The sequence below is a fragment of the Scyliorhinus torazame genome, chromosome 16 (assembly GCF_047496885.1).
Source record: "Scyliorhinus torazame isolate Kashiwa2021f chromosome 16, sScyTor2.1, whole genome shotgun sequence".
NCBI lineage: Eukaryota > Metazoa > Chordata > Chondrichthyes > Carcharhiniformes > Scyliorhinidae > Scyliorhinus > Scyliorhinus torazame.
Window position 1 is genome coordinate 4,228,622 of NC_092722.1, and position 16,266 is coordinate 4,244,887.

A 16,266-nucleotide genomic window follows, 5' to 3' on the forward strand; every position below is an offset into this window, starting at 1 on the left:
CAGCAGCTCCCCAGCCCAGAAGCTCTCCCCAGCCCAGCCCATCAGCTCTCCCCAGCCCAGCCCAGCAGCTCCCCAGCCCAGCAGCTCCCCAGCCCAGCAGCTCTCCCCAGCCCAACCCAGCAGCTGTCCCAGCCCAGCAGCTCCCCAGCCCATCAGCTCTCCCCAGCTCAGCCGAGCAGCTCTCCCCAGCCCAGCCCATCAGCTCTCCCCAGCTCAGCCGAGCAGCTCTCCCCAGCCCAGCAGATCCCCAGCCCAGCAGATGCCCAGCGCAGCAGATCCCCAGCCCAGCCCAGCAGCTCTCCCCAGCCCAACGCAGCAGCTATCCCCAGCCCAGCCGCTTTGCAGCCCAGCAGCACCCAGGCCCAGCAGCTCTCCCCAGCCCAGCCCAGCAGCTCTCCCCAGCCCAGCAGCTCTCCTCAGCCCAGCCAAGCAGCTCTCCCCAGCCCAGCCCAGCAGCTCCCCAGCCCAGCAGCTCTCCCCAGCCCAGCCCAACAGCTCTCCCCAGCCAAGCAGCTCTCCCCAGCCCAGCCCAGCAGCTCCCCAGCCTAGCAGCTCTCCCCAGCCCAGCCCAGCAGCTCTCCCAGCCCAGCAGCTCCCCAGCCCAGCAGCCCTCCCCAGCCCAGCAGCTCCCCAGCCCAGAAGCTCTCCCCAGCCCAGCCCATCAGCTCTCCCCAGCCCAGCCCAGCAGCTCCCCAGCCCAGCAGCTCCCCAGCCCAGCAGCTCTCCCCAGCCCAACCCAGCAGCTGTCCCAGCCCAGCAGCTCCCCAGCCCATCAGCTCTCCCCAGCTCAGCCGAGCAGCTCTCCCCAGCCCAGCCCATCAGCTCTCCCCAGCTCAGCCGAGCAGCTCTCCCCAGCCCAGCAGATCCCCAGCCCAGCAGATCCCCAGCCCAGCAGATCCCCAGCCCAGCCCAGCAGCTCTCCCCAGCCCAGCAGATCCCCAGCCCAGCCCAGCAGCTCCCCAGCCCAGCCCAGCAGCTCTCCCCAGCCCAACAGCTCCCCAGCCCAGCCCAGCAGCTCTCCCCAGCCCAGCAGATCCCCAGCCCAGCCCAGCAGATCCCCAGCCCAGCCCAGCAGATCCCCAGCCCAACAGCTCCCCAGCCCAGCCCAGCAGATCCCCAGCCCAGCCCAGCAGCTCTCCCCAGCCCAGCAGATCCCCAGCCCTGCAGATTCCCAGCCCAGCCCAGCAGATCCCCAGTCCAGCCTAGCAGATCCCCAGCCCAGCCCAGCAGATCCCCAGCCCAACCGTTCCCCAGCCCAGCAGATCCCCAGCCCAGCCGCTCCCCAGCCCAGCCCAGCAGCTCCCCAGCCCAGCCCAGCAGCTCCCCAGCCCAGCCCCTCCCCAGCCCAGCCCAGCAGATCCCCAGTCCAGCCCAGCAGATCCCCAGCCCAGCCCAGCAGCTCCCCAGCCCAGCCCAGCAGATCCCCAGCCCAGCCCAGCAGATCTCCAGCCCAGCCCAGCAGATCCCCAGCCCAGCCCAGCAGATCCCCAGCCCAGCCCAGCAGATCCCCAGCCCAGCCCAGCAGATCCCCAGCCCAGCAGCTCCCCATCCCAGCCCAGCAGATCCCCAGCCCAGCCCAGCAGCTCCCCAGCCCAGCAGATCCCCAGCCCAGCCCAGCAGATCCCCAGCCCAGCCCAGCAGATCCCCAGCCCAGCCCAGCAGATCCCCAGACCAGCAGCTCCCCAGCCCAGCCCAGCAGATCCCCAGCCCAGCCCAGCAGCTCCCCAGCCCAGCCCAGCAGATCCCCAGCCCAGCCCAGCAGATCCCCAGCCCAGCCCTGCAGATCCCCAGCCCAGCCCAGCAGCTCCCCAGCCCAGCCCAGCAGATCCCCAGCCCAGCAGCTCCCCAGCCCAGCCCAGCAGATCCCCAGCCCAGCCCAGCAGATCCCCAGCCCAGCAGATCCCCAGCCCAGCAGCTCCCCAGCCCAGCAGATCCCCAACCCAGCCCAGCAGATCCCCAGCCCAGCAGATCCCCAGCCCAGCAGATCCCCAGCCCAGCAGCTCCCCAGCCCAGCAGATCCCCAACCCAGCCCAGCAGATCCCCAGCCCAGCAGATCCCCAGCCCAGCCCAGCAGATGCCCAGCCCAGCAGCTCCCCAGCCCAGCCCAGCAGCTCCCCAGCCCAGCCCAGCAGATCCCCAGCCCAGCCCAGCAGCTCCCCAGCCCAGCCCAGCAGCTCCCCAGCCCAGCCCAGCAGCTCCCCAGCCCAGCCCAGCAGCTCCCCAGCCCAGCCCAGCAGCTCCCCAGCCCAGCCCAGCAGATCCCCAGTCCAGCCCAGCAGCTCCCCAGCCCAGCCCAGCAGCTCCCCAGCCCAGCCCAGCAGCTCCCCAGCCCAGCCCAGCAGCTCCCCAGCCCAGCCCAGCAGATCCCCAGCCCAGCCCAGCAGCTCCCCAGCCCAGCCCAGCAGCTCCCCAGCCCAGCCCAGCAGCTCCCCAGCCCAGCCCAGCAGCATCAGCAGCTTCCCTGACAACCGGATGTTCCACTCTGAGTTGGCGGAGGGGCTGGGTTATTGCCCAGTGGGGTTATTGCCGGCACCCAGTCTCCCTCCGGCTGGGGCCGGCTGCCGGCAGCGACGCCCGAGTTCCAGTCAGTCAGGGCGGGGCAGCCCCCCCCCCCCCGCTCAGGGTGAACCCCCCCCCCCCCCCCGTGCCGGGTGGTTTGGGCCGTCGCCATGGAGACGGCGGCGTCGCCAGGCCCCGAGCCCGACAGCGGAGTGGAGCCGGCCGGAGAGGTGAGAGGGAGGGAGGGAGGGAGGGAGGGGGAGGAGAGGGGCGACGAACCCCCCCCACTCCCCAGGCCCCCCCCCCCCCGCAGCCCCCCCCCCCCGCAGCCCCCCCCCCCCAGACCCCCAGGATCCCCCCCCCAGGACCCCCCCCCCCCGCACACCCCCAGGACCCCCCTCCCCCCGCAGACCCCCAGGACCCCCCTCCCCCCGCAGACCCCCAGGACCCCCCTCCCCCCGCAGACCCCAGGACCCCCCTCCCCCCGCAGACCCCCAGGACCCCCCTCCCCCCGCAGACCCCCAGGACCCCCCTCCCCCCGCAGACCCCCAGGACCCCCCTCCCCCCGCAGACCCCCAGGATCCCCCCACCCCCCCCTCAGGACCCCCCCCCCCCTCTCCCAGTGAGACTCAGGCGATGTGGCAGAGAGCGGCTCAGAACTCTGGCTCTGTGGTTCAAAGAACAAAGAACAAAGAAATGTACAGCACAGGAACAGGCCCTTCGGCCCTCCAAGCCCGTGCCGACCATACTGCCCGACTAAACTACAATCTTCTACACTTCCTGGGTCCGTATCCTTCTATTCCCATCCTATTCATGTATTTGTCAAGATGCCCCTTAAATGTCCCTATCGTCCCTGCCTCCACTACCTCCTCCGGTAGTGAGTTCCAGGCACCCACTACCCTCTGCGTAAAAAACTTGCCTCGTACATCTACTCTAAACCTTGCCCCTCGCACCTTAAACCTATGCCCCCTAGTAATTGACCCCTCTACCCTGGGGAAAAGCCTCTGACTATCCACTCTGTCTATGCCCCTCATAATTTTGTATACCTCTATCAGGTCGCCCCTCAACCTCCTTCGTTCCAGTGAGAACAAACCGAGTTTATTCAATCGCTCCTCATAGCTTATGCCCTCCATACCAGGCAACATTCTGGTAAATCTCTTCTGCACCCTCTCTAAAGCCTCCACATCCTTCTGGTAGTGTGGCGACCAGAATTGAACACTATACTCCAAGTGTGGCCTAACTAAGGTTCTATACAGCTGCAACATGACTTGCCAATTCTTATACTCAATGCCCCGGCCAATGAAGGCAAGCATGCCGTATGCCTTCTTGACTACCTTCTCCACCTGTGTAGCCCCTTTCAGTGATCTGTGGACCTGTACTCCTAGATCTCTTTGACTTTCAATACTCTTGAGGGTTCTACCATTCACTGTATATTCCCTACCTGCATTAGCCCTTCCAAAATGCATTACCTCACATTTGTCCAGGTTAAACTCCATCTGCCATCTCTCCGCCCAAGTCTCCAGACAATCTAAATCCTGCTGTATCCTCAGACAGTCCTCATCGCTATCCGCAATTCCACCAACCTTTGTGTCGTCTGCAAACTTACTAATCAGACCAGTTACATTTTCCTCCAAATCATTTATATATACTACAAAGAGCAAAGGTCCCAGCACTGATCCCTGTGGAACACCACTGGTCACAGCCCTCCAATTAGAAAAGCATCCCTCCATTGCTACCCTCTGCCTTCTATGGCCTAGCCAGTTCTGTATCCACCTTGCCAGTTCACCCCTGATCCCGTGTGACTTCACCTTTTGTACTAGTCTACCATGAGGGACCTTGTCAAAGGCCTTACTGAAGTCCATATAGACAACATCTACTGCCCTACCTGCATCAATCATCTTAGTGACCTCCTCGAAAAACTCTATCAAGTTAGTGAGACACGACCTCCCCTTCACAAAACCGTGCTGCCTCTCACTAATACGTCCATTTGCTTCCAAATGGGAGTAGATCCTGTCTCGAAGAATTCTCTCCAGTAATTTCCCTACCACTGAAGTAAGGCTCACCGGCCTGTAGTTCCCGGGATTATCCCTGCCACCCTTCTTAAACAGAGGAACAACATTGGCTATTCTCCAGTCCTCCGGGACATCCCCTGAAGACAGCGAGGATCCAAAGATTTCTGTCAAGGCCTCAGCAATTTCCTCTCCAGCCTCCTTCAGTATTCTGGGGTAGATCCCATCCGGCCCTGGGGACTTATCTACCTTAATATTTTTTAAGACACCCAACACCTCGTCTTTTTGGATCACAATGTGACCCAGGCTATCTACACCCCCTTCTCCAGACTCAACATCTACCAATTCCTTCTCTTTGGTGAATACTGATGCAAAGTATTCATTTAGTACCTCGCCCATTTCCTCTGGCTCCACACATAGATTCCCTTCCCTGTCCTTCAGTGGGCCAACCCTTTCCCTGGCTACCCTCTTGCTTTTTATGTACGTGTAAAAAGCCTTGGGATTTTCCTTAACCCTATTTGCCAATGACTTTTCGTGACCCCTTCTAGCCCTCCTGACTCCCTGCTTAAGTTCCTTCCTACTTTCCTTATATGCCACACAGGCTTCGTCTGTTCCCAGCCTTTTAGCCCTGACAAATGCCTCCTTTTTCTTTTTGACGAGGCCTACAATATCATTCGTCATCCAAGGTTCCCGAAAATTGCCGTATTTGTCTTTCTTCCTCACAGGAACATGCCTGTCCTGTATTCCTATCAACTGACACTTGAAAGCCTCCCACATGTCAGATGTTGATTTGCCCTCAAACATCCGCCCCCAATCTATGCTCTTCAGTTCCCGCCTAATATTGTTATAATTAGCCTTCCCCCAATTTAGCACATTCATCCTCGGACCACTCTTATCCTTGTCCACCAGTACTTTAAAACTTACTGAATTGTGGTCACTGTTACCGAAATGCTCCCCTACTGAAACATCTACCACCTGGCCGGGCTCATTCCCCAATACCAGGTCCAGTACCGCCTCTTCCCTAGTTGGACTGTTTACATATTGTTTTAAGAAGCCCTCCTGGATGCTCCTTACAAACTCTGCCCCGTCTAAGCCCCTGGCACTAAGTGAGTCCCAGTCAATATTGGGGAAGTTGAAGTCTCCCATCACCACAACCCTGTTGTTTTTACTCTTTTCCAAAATCTGTCTACCTATCTGCTCCTCTATCTCCCGCTGGCTGTTGGGAGGCCTGTAGTATACCCCCAACATTGTGACTGCACCCTTCTTATTCCTGATCTCTACCCATATAGCCTCACTGCCCTCTGAGGTGTCCTCTCGCTGTATAGCTGTGATACTCTCCTGAACAAGTAGCGCAACTCCGCCTCCCCTTTTACATCCCCCTCTATCCCGCCTGAAACATCTAAATCCTGGAACGTTTAGCTGCCAATCCTGCCCTTCCCTCAACCAGGTCTCTGTAATGGTTCAGTATAAATCAGACAGGAGTCAGGATAAATGTGCGCAGAAAACACATCATGTACTTAAATAATAATAATCTTTATTGTCACAAGTAGGCTCACATTAACACTGCAATGAAGTTACTGTGAAAAGCCCCTAGTCGCCACACTCCGGCGCCTGTTCGTGTACACAGAGGGAGAATTCAGAATGTCCAACCCACCTAACAAGCACGTCTTTCGGGACTTGTGGGGGGAAACTGGAGCACCCGGAGGAAACCCACACAGACACGGGGAGAACGTGCAGACTCCACACAGACAGAGACCCAAGCCAGAATCAAACCCGGGACCCTGGAGCTGTGAAGCAACAGTGCTAACCACTGTGCTACCATGCTGCCCTATTTAGTAAAATATAATACACAACGACGTGTACTTGTATAGCAACTTTACAGTAATAAAACATCTCAAGGAGCTTCACACAGGCATGAATATAGCATTATGTTAACAGTCAATTCATTGCATTAAGAGCCAACGTCAGTGCATTGTATGTTACCTACCATTAGAAAAAATACTGCCTTAAAAATCTAACAGCTTTAAAATGTTAGCGTCTCAAACTGAAGACTGTAGCAATCATTAATTAACTGACAGTAGTATTGCTTAAAATTACCCCATATACTGTAAAAAAATGAATTGTATACAAGGTACTTTAAATCTAATGTGACGGATTTAATAACCCTCTCTCTACAAGTAATGTTAATGCATAAATACTGTTACCTATGGCACTTAATTACAGAAAGTTCCTGAAGTAATTATATTTACGCTGCAAATAATGGCTTAACTACGGCAGTAGATGTTTGCAACTGTCAGCAATTTGTGACTGAGCAAATGGAAATTTGCTAATTTTGCACCCCATGTATTTTTGGAAAGGGGCAAATGGAACAATTACATGGCTCGAGAACAATCACATAAAATAGATGAAAATTTAGATTTCTGTTTATATTGCAGCCACTGCAGCTCGGTATGGAGGAAGAGTATGAGAGTGAAGGTGAGGAGGAAACAAAACTGGATCCAGAACAAGAAGCAGAAATAAGTAAAGATTGTTACTTCAAATATTGTTTTCCAAAAGTAGCTTCCTGATGACATATTGATGCCTGTCCTTTTTAAATAAAAAAGTGACGAGACGTACTTATGGGGGACGTCATTCAGCCCATCTAGCTCACCATCCCACAGAGAGTCTATCTGAGTAACCAGCTGTTTCTTGAATGACCCCTTTTTCCTTCACTACCCTTCCTGGAAAACCGGTGCAAGTATCGTATACTTATTGTGTGAAGGTGTGCTTCCTGACATCTGTGCTGAGTTTATCTGACACCAAAATACAATTGACAATGGAAAAAAATGCCCAGTTGCTCGGTGGTTAGCAAAGGCTACCAATGAGGAACATTAACTGACACCCAAATGAGAAATGGAAATCGTAAATTACAAAGCAAATCTATTGCCCATGAGTTAACAATTGTCATAAAGTGACCAATGAAAATGTTGAAGCAACTTCCATTCCTTTTAGCCAATCAACAACATTCATTTATAGGCCATAGATATGGGTGGCACAGTAGCGCACTGTTGCTTCACAGCGCCAGGGTCCCGGGTTCGATTCCAGCTTGGGTCACTGTCTGTACAGAGTCTGCACGTTCTCCCCGTGTCTGCGTGGGCTTCCTCCGGGTGCTCCAGTTTCCTCCCACAAGTCCCGAAAGACGAGCTGTTAGATGAATTGGACATTCTGAATTCTCTCTCTGTGTACCCGAACAGGCGCCGGAATGTGGCAACTCGTGGATTTTCACAGTAACTTCATTGCAGTGTTAATGTAAGCCTACTTGTGACAATAATAAAGATTATTTATTTATTTACTTCAGGAAAGCCAATATCTGAATGGTTTGGGTTTTAGTTACATTCCCTCACCGCTTCTAATTTTTCGCATCCACAGTAATACTTCTTGAGCTTTGCACATTGCAGGCTCTGTGTCTCTCAGAGCATCTTTGAGGTGTGTTTGCCTTAGTTTGGTCCATCAGTGCTTCTCAGAAATGGTTTGCACAATGCAGCTGAAGGCCAGCTTTCCTGCTGGGACAGAGCTACACCTGTATGCTGGACTGAATGATCTCCCCCAGTATGGTACGATTGTATGATTCCATATGCATATAAAAACATCAGCAAAGGTTACACGTGGATTAGAACAGAAGGAAAATCTAGCCTCTAGGTGTAGCACTTATTGTAAGAGGTTTGTGCCATCTATATTATCAAAACAAGTAAGAAACAACGGATACATTAATTTGCACTTCAATATTTGTAACACATAGATATTAAACTTTGCTGTTGCAGAAACTGCTACACAACTGAAAAAATTGAGAAGGCATCAGACAGTGTTTTATACCAGGGTTTTTGAAAGTGTGGGTCCAGTGGGCTGCGGGCGGGTGTCTGGAGGGTTGCGGAGCGTTCAGTCGCGGCATTCCAGCGGTGCTCCCGATCGTGGGAGAAGCGCCCAACGGCCGATACCGGCATCTAAATTGAGAACGGTGGCCGCTACTGGCTTTTAAATGAGAATGAAATGAGGCTGTGGAAGTCTTCTGTCCATAAGGGGCAGCAGTGAGGTCACATGCCTTGCACATACACTTGACATGAAGTGCCCTGTGTGTACGTGCTTTTGAGACAAAATCACAGAGGAGAGCTTCCATTTTTTCGCTGTTAGCAAGTAAGGCGAGAGGACTGTGAAAATGGATCGTTTTCTTACAAGGAAGAGACAGGCAGAGACACAAATAGACAGTGTACCTACTGGCCAGGATCTCACTTCTGAATCTGCTGGAGAGAGCTGCTCAGGAGCATCCACGGCAGGATAGAGCAGTGCTCGTGTTAGGGTACAGGGAGAGCTCCAGGACCTCTGGTTAACAACATACAAAGAAGAAACTTAACTTGGCAACAAAGAAATATAAAGGTGATTTCTTGAGGTATGGTTTTGTCAATTGTGCAAATACATATAAGGATGCAAATCCCATGTCTGTCATATGCCGGGAAGTACTGGCAAATAGAACATAGAAAAATACAGCACAGAACAGGCCCTTCAGCCCACGATGTTGTGCCGAACCTGAGGAAAATGAGAGGAAAAGTTTCAGATTTTGAAAGAGAAGTGGTGGGTGAAAAATTCCTTTTGAGGTTGAGACCCCAGAGTCCATTATTAACTTGTAGCTAACTCCAAATTAAACACGTCATCGATGAAGCCGAACATCTTGCCAAGGTCATCCCCACACCCCCACGACTTGCCTTCAAACAAACGCGTAACCTCAAACAAACCATTGTTTGAAGCAAACTAACCAGCCTTCAGAACAGTGACCACGACACCACACAACCCTGCCATGGCAATCTCTGCAAGACGTACCAGATCATCGACATGGGCATCACCATTACACGTGAGAACACCACCCACCAGGTACACGGTACATACTGGTGCGACTCAGCCAACGTTGTCTACCTCATACGCTGCAGGAAATGATGTCCCGTCGCATGGCACATTGGCGAGACCATGCAGATGCTGCGACAACAGATGAATGGACATTGCACGACAATCGGCAGGCAGGAATGTTCCCTTCCAGTCGGGGAACACTTCAGCAGTCAAGGACATTCAGCCTCTGATCTTCGGGTAAGCGTTCTCCAAGACGGCCTTCAGGATGCGCGGCAACGCAGAATCGCCGAGTAGAAACTTATAGCCAAGTTCCGCACACATGAGTACGGCCTGAACCAGGACCTTGGATTCATGTCGCATTACATTCACCCCCCACCATCTGGCTTGGGCTTGCGGAATCTTACCAACTGTCCTGGCTTGAGACAATTCACATCTCTTTAACCTGTGATTACCCCTCTCTCCAGTTGCTCCGTCTGGACCTGTAAAGACTTAATTACCTGCAAAGACTGGCATTCAAAGTATCGTCTTGCATCTTTGTCTAATATATGTTTCTGGAACATACCTCTTCATTCTCCTGATGAAGGAGCTGTGCTTCGAAAGCTAGTGATTCAAAACAAACCTGTTGGACTTTAACCTGGTGTTGTAAGATTTCTTACTCTCCAAATTAAAAGGCTAAGCTGCTGTACCTGACCTATGACAGCATATTAAAAACATGCTAAAAGTCCATGAGGCTGTCAACATTCAGGAGTAGAGTCACCCAGGAGTGTCCAGTGCTGCACAAAACAAGCACTGTTTCTATTGCCTTTCTTGACGGCCTACATATGCGAGGTTGGATTTTCCCTTCTCGCAAAGATCAAGCTGGGACAAAGGAACTGGCTGAACTCTGAACCTGATATGCACATTGCCCTCTCCTCCTGTGCACCTGATTGGAGTGCGATCGTGAGGACCAAGCAGGCTTCCCTTTCACATTAAAGGGAAGTGAATGTGGCGTGTGGTCCAAAGGTCAGACAGTTGGCAAAAGTGGGCCCGGAAGATAATTACCAAGGGAAGCATGTAGATGAAGGAGAGGAAATATTCACAGATACACTGCTGAACGCTGCAGGGGCAATGTGTTCAAAGAGACTGGTTATATTTGGGACATAAGAAAGGAACCAAACAAGGACCGTCCCACTGAGCTGGACAATAGAGGAAGCATTTTGGAGGACGAGGAATGCCAATGGCTGCAGAAACATTAAAAAGTATGAGGATGATAGTGTGCCATGCTCAACATCATCTCTTATATGTTGAAAGATCTTGTGAACATCTGCTTAAATGTCTCTCTTACTTTGATTTCCAACCAAGCCATAGATTCCCCTAGGTCTTTGCACCCGAGCTGTGAACTGCCATCTCCCTGTAGTTTCCCACCCATGCCCTTTCCGAGATAACTGACAGAATTGGTTTTGAAAGAAGTTAGACTCCACTATTAGCTAGTACTAAATACAGTAATTATAACTGACAGCTAAGAACAGTCTTGCTCTATTGCTGTAGTCACTCAACTGCAGTTACTGTTTTTTGCAGTAAATGTGACCTCCTTTCCTTACCACTTGGATTGTTCTGCTATCAAATGTTATTTTATTACACATATTAACAATATACTACTGCTTGAGTACATTTTTAAACTGTTCCTTTGCTGTTGCCAAGGCAGTATTATTATAGAAGACATTGAACACATTTCCAAATGTGAGGTAGAAAATATGACAAATGACCATGAAAAATATTCCAAATTTAATTTACAAATGAAAATATTTATTTTACATTTCAGTTTCTGAGGAACAATCCATATCTTTCCAAACAGGATTGTCATTGTACATGTTTTCATTTGGAGTATTCATTACAGAATTATGTATTATAGAAATACAAAATATACAAAGCATAATTTAAATATGCATATTTCATCTTTGGAAGAAAGATTTTAATAATGACCTTTTATCAAGTACTTATTTCAATCATTTATACTCGAGTGATTGTAAGAATTATAACATAGCTACAAAGTAATATAGATACAACAAATATCAGTGATTAGCACATGTTTGATGCACATTGGGGCTCTGGCAACATATATGAAAATTACTCCTTATACAAAAATGTACACTTGGAATTGTGCAGGACAGATGAACAAAGTAAGCACTGAGGATCAATTTATGTCTTGTAGCCAAGAAAGTGAAAGGAGAATGATACTATTAATTTGAAACTAACTGCATCTTTCAATCAGCAAATTTATACTTTCGACTTGCCTGGATGAGTGCAACTCAAATGCCACCTAAGATGGTCGACACAATCCAGGACGAAAGCTTGACTGGCACCCCATGCACCACCTTAAACATCCACTCCCTTCAGCACTGACACACAATGGCACCATCTACCACAGTATTTCTCAAACAATTTCTCCAGCAAACCCATTTTTACAAAATGGACAACTGTCGCAGCCCACACCACATTCGCAACAGATTGTGCAGAGTTACTTCCAAAAATGTCACTTTGTTGTTGGCACTTCTGTATCATTAAATGCAAAAATATATTTTCTGGTTTTTGCTATTTGGAGATCTGAGTAATTTGTAATAAGCAGGCGGGTTTTTCCCCTGGCTGGGCTGGATGGAGTTCCTAAACCCACACCCGTCACCCCAGAGCCAAGTCAGAATGGGGCAAACATGAATCAGTTTCATAACAATGGATCAATTGAAAGGCGGGGAGATCCCCACAGATTGCACAGCAATTATCTGCCAAATCTTGTATGTGGGAGTCCTCCGACTACCAGTTGCTGACTGGGCTACTTGTGGAAACATATTCCAATAAGCAGTCACTTGATTTTGGGTGGGAGATGCAGGCCTGACAAAAGGAGCGTAAAGCACTGCTGGAAACTAACTCTGTGGAGAAGGAGAATCTTCAGGAAAGAAATGTAAAGAGACTTGATTTTTCTTTTAAATTCTTCAGTTTTACTTGCAGGTATATAGAACATAGAACATTACAGCGCAGTACAGGCCCTTCGGCCCTCGCTATTGCGCCGACCTGTGAAACCACTCTAAAGCCCATCTACACTATTCCCTTATCGTCCATATGTCTATCCAATGACCATTTGAATACCCTTAGTGTTGGCGAGTCCACGACTGTTGCAGGCAGGGCATTCCACGCCCTTACTACTCTGAGTAAAGAACCTACCTCTGACATCTATCTTACATCTATCTCCCCTCAATTTAAAGCTATGTCCCCTCGTGCTAGACATCACCATCCGAGGAAAAAGGCTCTCACTGTCCACCCTATCCAATCCTCTGAGCCTCAATTAAGTCACCTCTTAACCTTCTTCTCTCTAACGAAAACAGCCTCAAGTCCCTCAGCCTTTCTTCATAAGATCTTCCCTCCATACCAGGCAACATTCTGGTAAATCTCCTCTGCACCCTTTCCAATGCTTCCACATCCTTCCTATAATGCGGTGACCAGAATTGCACGCAATACTCCAAATGCGGCCGCACCAGGGTTTTGTACAGCTGCAACGTGACCTCATGGCTCCGAAACTCAATCCCTCTAACAATAAAAGCTAACACACCGTACGCCTTCGTAACAACCCTCTCAACCTGGGTGGCAACTTTCAGGGATCTATGGACATGGACACCGAGATCTCTCTGTCACCAGACTCCTAAATGACCCTCTTATGGACTGATTTCATTAACATCCTTCCTATAATCACTCTGTATGCTTCATCCGATGCCAGTGCTTATGTAGTTACATTGTATATGTTGTGTTGCCCTATTATGTATTTTCTTTTATTCCCTTTTCTTCTCATGTACTTAATGATCTGTTGAGCTGCTCGCAGAAAAATACTTTTCACGGTACCTCGGTACACGTGACACTAAACAAATCCAATCCAATCCAATCCATTAGCCCAGTACTCTGTCTTCCTGTTATTCCTTCCAAAATGAATCACCTCACACTTTTCTGCATTAAACTCCATTTGCCGTCCCTCAGCCCAGCGCTGCAGCTTATCTATGTCCCTCTGTAACTTGTAACATCCTTCCGCACTGTCCGCAACTCCACCGACTTTAGTGTTATCTGCAAATTTACTCACCCATCCTTCTACGCCCTCCAGGTCATTTATAAAAATGACAAACAGCAGTGGCCCCAAAACAGATCCTTGTGCTACACCACTAGTAACTGGACGCCAGTCTGAACATTTGCCATCAACCACCACCCTTTGTCTTCTTCCAGTTAGCCAATTTCTGATCCAGACTTGCTAAATCACCCTGAATCCCATGCCTCCCTATTTTCTGCAGTAGCCTACCGTGGGGAACCTTATCAAACGCTTTACTGAAATCCATATACACCACATCAACTGCTTTACCCTCATCCACCTGCTTGGTCACCTTCTCAAAGAACTCAATAAGGTTTGTGAGGCACGACCTACCCTTCACAAACCCGTGTTGACTATCTCTAATCAAATTATTCCTTTCCAGATGATTATACATCCTATCTCTTATAAACCTTTCCAAGATTTTTCCCACAACAGAAGTAAGGCTCACTGGTCTATAGTTATCGGGGTTGTCTCTACTCCCCTTCTTGAACAAGGGGACAACATTTGCTATCCTCCAGTCTTCTGGCACTATTCCTGTAGACAAAGATGACTTAAAGATCAAAACCAAAGGCTCAGCAATCTCCTCCCTAGCTTCCCGGAGAATCCTAGGATAAATCCCATCCGGCCCAGGGGACTTATCTATTTTCACACTTTCCAGAATTGCTAACACCTCCTCCTTATGAACCTCAAGCCCTTCTAGTCTAGTAGCCTGAATCTCAGTATTCTCCTCGACAACATTGTCTTTTTCCTGTGTGAATACTGACGAAAAATTTTCATTTAGCACCTCTCCTATCTCCTCCGACTCCACGCGCAACTTCCCACTACTGTCCTTGACTGGCCCTACTCTTACCCTAGTCATTCTTTTATTCCTGACATATCTATAGAAAGCTTTAGGGTTATCCTTGATCCTACCTGCCAAAGACTTCTCATGTCCCCTCCTGGCTCTTCTTAGCTCTCTCTTTAGGTCCTTCCTAGCTAACTTGTAACTCTCAAGTGCCCTAACTGAACCTTCATGTCTCATCTTTACATAAGCCTCCTTCTTCCTCTTGACAGGTGTTTCGACTGCTTTAGTAAACCACGGTTCCCTTGCTCGACCACTTCCTCCCTGCCTGACAGGTACATACTTATCAAGGACACGCAGTAGCTGTTCCTTGAACAAGCTCCACATTTCCATTGTGCCCATCCCCTGCAGTTTTCCTCTCCATCCAGTGCATCCTAAGTCTTGCCTCATCACATCATAATTGCCTCTCCCCCAGATATAACTCTTGCCCTGCGTTATATATCTATCCCTTTCCATCACTAAAGTAAACGTAATCGAATTGTGGTCACTATCACCAAAGTGCTCACCTACCTCCAAATCTAACAGCTGTCCTGATTCATTACCCAGTACCAAATCTAATATGGCCTTGCCTCTCGTTGGCCTATCTACATACTGTGTCAGGAAACCCTCCTGCACACATTGGACAAAAGCGGACCCATCTAAAGTACTCGAACTAGAGCGTTTCAGTCAATATTTGGAAAGTTAAAGTCCCCCATAACAACTACCCTGTTGCTTTCGCTCCTATCCAGAATCATCTTTGCAATCCTTTCCTTTACATCTCTGGAACTTTTCGGAGGCCTATAGAAAACCCCTATCAGGGTGACCTCTCCTTTCCTGTTTCTAACCTCAGCCCATACAACCTCAGTAGACAAGTCCTCATCAAACGTCCTTTCTGCCACTGTAATACTGTCCTTGACTAACAATGCCACCCCTCCCCCTCTTTTACCACCTTCCCTGAACTTACTGAAATATCTAAACCCCGGCACCTGCAACAACCATTCCTGTCCCTGCTCTATCCATGTCTCCGAAATGGCCACAACATCGAAGTCCCAGGTACCAACCCATGCCGCAAGTTCACCCACCTTATTCCGGATGCTCCTGGGATTGAAGAAGACACACTTTAAACCACCTTCCTGCCTGACGGTACACTCCTGCAACTTTGAAACCTTACTCATGACCTCACTACTCTCAACCTCCTGTATACTGGAGCTACAATTCAGGTTCCCAAGCCCCTGCTGAACTAGTTTAAACCCTCCCGAAGAGCATTAGCAAATTTCCACCCCAGGATATTGGTACCCCTCTGATCCAGGTGTAGACCATCCCGTTTGTAGAGGTCCCACCGACCCCAGAATGAGCCCCAATTATCCAGAAATCTGAAACCCTCCCTCCTGAACCATCCCTGTAGCCACGTGTTCAACTCCTCTCGCTCCCTATTCCTCGTCTCGCTAGCACATGGCACGGGTAACAACCCAGAGATAATAACTCTGTTTGTCCTAGATCTAAGTTTCCACCCCAGCTCCCTGAATTCCTGCCTTACATCCCTATCCCTTTTCCGACCTATGTCATTGGTACCTATGTGGACCATGACTTGGGGCTGCTCCCCCTCCCCCTTAAGAATCCCGAAAACATGATCCGAGACATCACGCACCCTGGCACCTGGGAGGCAACACACCAACCGCGAGTCTCTCTCGTTCCCACAGAATCTCCTATCAATCCCCCTAACTATGGAGTCTCCAATGACTAAATCTCTACTCCTCTCCCCCCTTCCCTTCTGAGCAACAGGGACAGACTTTGTGCCAGAGACCTGTACCCCATGGCTTACCCCTGATAAGTCCCCCCCCCCCCCCCCCCCAACAGTATCCAAAGCGGTATACTTGTTACTAAGGGGAACGACCACAGGGGATCCCTGTACTGACTGCTTCCTCCCAGCTCCTCTCACCGTCACCCATCTACCTTTATTC

The 16,266-nt window shown here is 50.3% G+C and overlaps 1 protein-coding gene across 2 annotated transcripts in view; it reads left to right on the forward strand.

Moving 5' to 3' along the window:
- The first annotated feature begins 2,635 nt into the window (after nt 1–2,635).
- Nucleotides 2,636–16,266, forward strand: part of cfap74 (cilia and flagella associated protein 74) — a 209,875-nt gene continuing 196,244 nt past the window's right edge. Inside the window, exons 1-2 of one of the 2 annotated variants that reach the window (XM_072477806.1) lie at nt 2,636–2,729; nt 6,944–7,028. In XM_072477806.1, the coding sequence (XP_072333907.1) occupies nt 2,670–2,729; nt 6,944–7,028 (145 nt within the window). In that variant the 5' untranslated portion in view covers nt 2,636–2,669. The remainder of the gene's footprint in view (nt 2,730–6,943; nt 7,029–16,266) is intronic. The other variant, XM_072477807.1, reaches the window with a different exon arrangement.